The sequence below is a fragment of the Carlito syrichta genome, unplaced genomic scaffold (genome assembly GCF_000164805.1).
Source record: "Carlito syrichta isolate Samal-C Ts95f unplaced genomic scaffold, Tarsius_syrichta-2.0.1 Scaffold309730, whole genome shotgun sequence".
In the NCBI taxonomy this organism is placed as follows: domain Eukaryota; kingdom Metazoa; phylum Chordata; class Mammalia; order Primates; family Tarsiidae; genus Carlito; species Carlito syrichta.
In genome coordinates this window covers 209,120-214,270 of record NW_007253826.1, presented here as the reverse complement: position 1 = coordinate 214,270, position 5,151 = coordinate 209,120, and the positions used below count along the sequence as shown (strand labels likewise).

Genomic DNA, 5,151 nt, shown 5'->3' with positions numbered 1-5,151 from the left:
CCTGCTGGGCTCAGGTGATCCTTCCACCTCAGCCTTCCAAGTAGCTGGAACCACAGGTGTGTGCAACCATACCCGGCTAATTTTTTTTATTTATTGTAGAGATGAGGTCTCGCCAAGTTGCCCAGGCTGTTCTTGAACCTGTGGGCTCAGGCAATCCTCTCACCTTGGCCTCCCCAAGTGCTGGGATTATATGCATGAGCCACCATGCCCGGGCTGAGGTCAGGATTTTAGGGGTCATCAGAATAGAGACAGTAGTTGAAGCCATGAGGGTAGGTGGGATTGGAGAGGGAACCTGAGTGTGGACAGCCTTGGGGAGCACCAACCTTTAGGGGCCGGCAGAGGAAACACTGCTTCCAGGCCCTACTCACCAGCACAGAGTCCACAGCCGGGAAGTCCTTGCTCCAGCTCACCTCTTCACCAGAAAGCTGCTTCCACACAAAACCAGGCAGAGCCAGGACCTATGTGATAAACATTCACTGTCTTCTCACCCTGAGTTACCCAGGTTTGGCTGGGCCTTCCTTCCAGGGGCCAGGGTTGATCTGATGGAGTGTAGAGTAGGCTACTCACCAGGAACTCCTTACCCCGAAGGGCAGCCCCCATCAGCTGTCCAATCCATTCATACTTGGCAAAGTCGCGGCAGGAGGGGTTGGGCACATACATGTCCCGGGCCTCACCGGTGCCATTGCCCTGCCCCAGAGGCAGAGCTATCAGCACAGCATGGGATACACTTTACTCCCAAAGTTACCTAAAGACTTCCTTAGATATCTTCCACAGGGGCCCTAAATGACTCCTCTGAATGTAAAATGGCTCCTCTCCCTGTCTGCCCAGAGGTTGCCTGTGGCAACTTGGTCCCTCCTCTGGTTCCTTTATAACTCAGTCTGGCACCTGGGAGGTTTGCAGAGATGGAGACAACTTGGGAGGTGAGGGTGGAAGATTACCTGGTTGGCTGTGCGCACAAAGAAGGGCAGAGGCACAGGGGTATCTGCTGAGCTAGGGCACAGTTCTTCTGACATATCTGCCAGGCTGTCGCGGAAACCACCCCCTGAAATGACAGATGCCCTCAGCTGGATACTCGAGTCCAGCCTCCATAATGGGGTAATAAACAGGTCCCTTATTTTCACTAGCTAGTGACCCCAGAAGCCTCCACCACTCTAATAGGGCAGCAAGCAGGACCCCTTGTCATCATCCCTCAGGGCCTCACCTTGGTCAATGATGCCTTCTGCAATAAATTTACACTCCCACCACTGGTCATAGCGCATGGGCCACCTGTAATTATGGGTGTATCTGTCATCACGTTGGGCCAGGGCTCAGGACTATTCCAGCCCAGAGACCAACCAGGAAAAGGGCTACAAAGCAGTGATGGAGAGGGGTGCCAGGAGCAGTGTGTGGGTGTATGTGTACACACGTGTGCCCAGAGTAAGTCCCTCACCCTCATGCCATACCTGTAGTCCAGGGGCTTTTCATATTTGTCAGAGGGCTTGAGGCCTTCGTAAACCTGAGGGCAGGGAGGAAGTTGTAGGGAAGTCTCTGTCAAGACCTGGCCCAATTCTTGCCCCAAAACCTTGCTTGAATCCCTCTTGACCTGGTTCCCTAGGCCTTTACTGACCCTCCCTCAGACCAACCCTAGGTGGTCCACACCTGGGTGAAGACTGCGTTCTTGCAGGCAGGGTCCCGAGAAGGGCAGGCACGGTGTTCCATGGCAAGGCGGCGGTTGATGTACAGGCGTGGCATGAAGCTGGGCTTGCTACTCTCCGAGTCACGCAGGCACTGAGCCACGAGGCTAGGCCGTTGGCGCGACAGCAGTAGGAACTGCTTTACTTGCTGGTTAGGAGAGATGATCAGAGCAGAAGAAGGCCGTCAGCCTCCCTCCAGGGCAGTTCCAGGCCCTGGAACCTTCCTCTATGCCTGGACTCAACTCCACCATTCCGGGTACTTGTCTGAAATCCCTTCCTTAGTCTAGCCACCAGGGGGAGCTTTCTAAAACAAACAAACAAAATCTACTGTTGTCATTACCTTGCTTACCTTTACAATAGCTCCACTACTCTGAGACAAAGTCCCTGCTTCATAGCCTGGCCCACAGGGCCCTCTTCTTGCCTACCCTCTCCCGTCCTCATCCCTGTATCATACTCACACCTGCCTGCACACTTTTCTCAAGTCATCTTGAGCTGCTGGTAACTCCCATTGCGCCTGTCTTGCCGGTGTTGTCACCTCTCTTCCTCCAGCCCTTGGCTATTCCACACACTCATCTAGGGAATATCCGCCAAACACTACATTTTGACCCTTTGTTCTGGCTTCCTTCCTGTGTTCCCAGATCCAGCAAAGGTCCTGCCCTAGAGTAGGTTTTAGGAGCTCTCTGCCAATGAGTGAGCAACTACATGAGCAGAAGGGGGAACCCACTGACAGGACTAGCACTGGGTGGGCCAGGCTCACCTTAATCTCACTGAAGGTGCCCAGTGTGTGGTCCCAGGAAGGTACCAGGTGGTGTAGGACACTGTCCAGGATCTTGATGAATCTGGCAGTTAAAGATAATTGCAGTTAAAGAGTTTGGCATGGTTGTAAGACCCCCGATTCCCCAACACATAGAGACAGGGGAAAGGCAGGTATAGGGGTTGCTCTGACCCTTGAGCAGTTTATACTATGAGACCCTGGGGACCTCCTCTATGCAGACATACAAGGTCCAGGGTTGGGAGAAGGAAAAGGCCTGCTGGCCTAGGACCACAGCCACCTCTGCAGGAGGACAGCTCTGCGGTACAGTACTTCTGGGTCAGTGCCTTCCAGGCGTGGATATCGCACCAGACTGGTCGGCTGGAACAGGTCTGCATTCAACCCTAGTTCCCGCTGTCTGGATGACTTGATCTTGACCCCTCGAAGACGAACATCAATCCCGTCATCTGGGGGAAAGAGTCAGAATGACGCCATTTACTGCACCTGCTGCCTCTTTGGTCCTCAGACCTAGAAACCTGGGACCTTTGGGATCCCTCTATATCATCTGATTCTGTCTTTTATAGTCTTTGCTGTTTTCTGTCTACCACTATAATGTTGGGATGCCTGAGGGTCCCAATTCATTTCCTCTTCCAGGTGAGCCCAACCACCTCTATGGTTTTAAGGTAGGCTTACACTTGCATCTCCCACCCGGCTCAGGTCCCCAAAGCTTCAAATCCTGGAGTTAACTCAGCATCACTTTCACCCCAGTATCAAACCCATCTCCTTCTCTCCACACTCACTGTCTCCTTGCGCCCATCTACACGGTGACCTTTCTTTCCCCACTTACAGCCTTAGGCCTCACCTCGGCACTCGACAATGCGGATCTCGATGATTGGGAGGTGGATGGTCATGTCCTCCAGGACACAGACATCCCCGATGAGGGTCCTGAGGAGATGAATGTGAGGCACATCAGCTACCCCTGCTTCAAGCCTTCAGAGATCACTGGGGCCCCACTCAGACTTAGCCTTCCAAGCTAGGTCAGGCTTGGAACACGCCCTATCGCCCACCCCAGGCTGGCTTGCTCACTCGTCAATGCTCACGTCGCTCAGCTTCTTCAGGTTGTCCCCTTCGCCTCCATAGACTACCACCCGCTTAGGCATAAAGTTGTCATCCGTGGTATCCACTGTGAGCAGCAGCTTCCTGAAGAGTCAGAGTGTGAACATGGGTCTCTGTAAATCCACAGGCACCTGGTTCACTCACCCTGTCCTGCCCAGAGCCTACTCACTTGACAATGGTGCCCTTCTTCATGGTAAGCCGAACCCAGTGCTGGCACTGGGACCCATCACTCTCCCAGTAGGTATCTGCATTGCTGTCTGTTAGGCAGGACACATTGAATTCCTCCTGGGGAGGGGCAGAGGTGTGGAGTCAGCAGTTAGTCTCACTCCCTGCTCTGGGTATGTGGCCTGGACCAGGGAGCACTAGAGAGAAAGCATAGTTGAGTTGGGCTAAAAGGGCAACTGAAACGAGGTGAGGGGCAGGGGGTCTTCTCTAGGGGTTCTTATAGAGTTCCAAGATGGGGAGCTGAACTAAGTATGGCCTGTGGGGATCCTGGTTTGGTTCTGGCCTGGAGGTGGGGGTTCTTTCTGGATCTAGGCTTGAGGGGTGTGACTACATTTTGCCTGGGGTGCGAGGAGTCCCAGCACCCACCGTGTAGGAGGAAACGTCTATGCTCTCCACATACTGCTTCACGCTACCCAGATTCTCATCCTCCTTGCCCAGGTGGTCATACAAGAAGTGGATCAGGTCCTCGTCGCACTCGTAGGTCCATGTCGGGGGCACGTAGCTAAGCAACCCCAAGTCCCTGATTAGATTGTGCCCAGATGCAGAGCTCCTTCCTCCCCATCCCATTCCAGTGCACTCACAGCAGCCTTTCTACAGCATCTGTGTATGCCTCCGCTGGCTGAGGCCTCGATCCCAGACGATGCGAGTATGTCAGGTCCACTACCTGTTCCCATCTGTGGGCACAAAGTAGGGAGTGAGATGGGGAGGCGTCAGGGAGCGGCCGGACACCATCTCTAGGTCCCGGAGCCTTCTCCAGAAGCCCTCCAGAAGCCCTACCCCAGCACCTTTCATGTCCCGCCCCTTCCTGCTCTTAATCCTGCCTCCGCTCCAATAACCCACCCCCAGGCTGTGCCAGCAGTGTTTCCAACCCCTCCTGGCTAGGCCACCAGACAGCAGGCCCCGCCCCTTCAAGTGCAGAACCTGAGCACCGGCCGATAGTCCACGCCGAAGAGCTGCTGCTGCCGCTGCAGGTGGTCGGGAGTGTCGATGGGTACCAGGCGGGCCCCGCCTTCCGCCGGGCGGCACACAAGCAGCCAGCCTTCATCCAGCTCGCAGTCGACCAGGTGCTCTGCCAGCTGCTCCTGCCGGCACGCGCCAGACGGGGACAGCCGTCAGGGGATCGGGGCCTGCCCAGCGGCCCGCCCTGCCCAGCCCAGGGCAAAGGGCACCAAACGCAATGCCAGCTCAGCATGGGGGAGGAAAGGACAACAGTCAGGGGCTTCTCTGGCCCCGGGGGTCTTTTGGAGGGGCCCCGAGCAGGCCAGAGCGCACCTTGGTCAGCTTCACCCAGAGCCCGTGGCCGTTGCACAGCTCCTCGCCGGTGGTGCGCACGCAGGCGCCGCGCCGGAGCTCGATGCTGTCGCGGGCGGCGCGGAGGGGCCCGGA

General features: G+C 55.9%; 1 protein-coding gene across 1 annotated transcript in view; it reads right to left on the bottom strand.

The window, feature by feature from the left end:
* HECTD3 (HECT domain E3 ubiquitin protein ligase 3) overlaps positions 1-5,151 on the bottom strand; it is an 8,782-nt gene that overhangs the window by 3,264 nt on the left and 367 nt on the right. Inside the window, exons 2-16 of the mRNA XM_008067666.2 lie at positions 5,038-5,151; positions 4,687-4,847; positions 4,347-4,439; positions 4,132-4,267; positions 3,710-3,825; positions 3,511-3,624; positions 3,287-3,369; positions 2,726-2,891; positions 2,431-2,512; positions 1,639-1,821; positions 1,443-1,495; positions 1,202-1,266; positions 939-1,042; positions 568-687; positions 369-458 (exon numbers count right to left, since the gene is read on the bottom strand). Of these exons, the coding sequence (XP_008065857.1) occupies positions 369-458; positions 568-687; positions 939-1,042; positions 1,202-1,266; positions 1,443-1,495; positions 1,639-1,821; positions 2,431-2,512; positions 2,726-2,891; positions 3,287-3,369; positions 3,511-3,624; positions 3,710-3,825; positions 4,132-4,267; positions 4,347-4,439; positions 4,687-4,847; positions 5,038-5,151 (1,680 nt within the window). The remainder of the gene's footprint in view (positions 1-368; positions 459-567; positions 688-938; positions 1,043-1,201; positions 1,267-1,442; positions 1,496-1,638; positions 1,822-2,430; positions 2,513-2,725; positions 2,892-3,286; positions 3,370-3,510; positions 3,625-3,709; positions 3,826-4,131; positions 4,268-4,346; positions 4,440-4,686; positions 4,848-5,037) is intronic.